This window comes from Arachis duranensis, chromosome 7 (genome assembly GCF_000817695.3).
Source record: "Arachis duranensis cultivar V14167 chromosome 7, aradu.V14167.gnm2.J7QH, whole genome shotgun sequence".
NCBI lineage: Eukaryota > Viridiplantae > Streptophyta > Magnoliopsida > Fabales > Fabaceae > Arachis > Arachis duranensis.
Window position 1 is genome coordinate 20,692,471 of NC_029778.3, and position 536 is coordinate 20,693,006.

Here is a 536-nt window from a genome sequence, read left to right on the forward strand (position 1 = left end):
ATACCACCATATAAAAAAAAAAAAGAAAATTAAACATTCAGAAAAAAAAATGTACACGTTGGCAAAAAAAGAAAAAAAATAAAGCGGATTTTCCACGGTCAAAGCAATGCCAATCCCCTCTCATATTTTCACTAGGTTCTGAGAACCATCCTTCATCCAATAGCACGCAAAGCCTTGTGCTATACGTGACCCCTTCTTTCATCTTCCTCTCTCTTCTTCATCTTCCCTCTCTTCTCTCTTTCTTATTAAATCCTTCACACCCTCTCTCTTTCAAAGATTTTCCTCTCTAAACACCGTTCACAACCATTTCTCTTATGGCATCTTCTTCTGGTACCTTAGACACTACTTCTGCTTCCAATTCTTATACCAATAACTTCACTTTCTCGACACACCCATTCATGACCACTTCTTTCTCTGAACTCTTAGCTTCTTCCGCTGAAGACAAGCCTCGTGCTTCTGCTGCTGCTGTTGGTGTTCCTAAGTTCAAGTCTACACCACCACCGTCTTTGCCTCTCTCTCCACTTCCCATTTCTCCT

At 40.5% G+C, this 536-nt stretch overlaps 1 protein-coding gene across 1 annotated transcript in view; it reads left to right on the plus strand.

Annotated features, from left to right (window-relative positions):
• Window positions 1–170: 170 nt before the first annotated feature.
• The window catches only part of LOC107458252 (WRKY transcription factor WRKY24), a gene marked incomplete in the record, with an annotated part of 3,887 nt that continues 3,521 nt past the window's right edge, over window positions 171–536 (plus strand). The window contains 1 exon segment of the mRNA XM_016076449.3: window positions 171–522. Within this exon segment, the coding sequence (XP_015931935.1) occupies window positions 315–522 (208 nt within the window).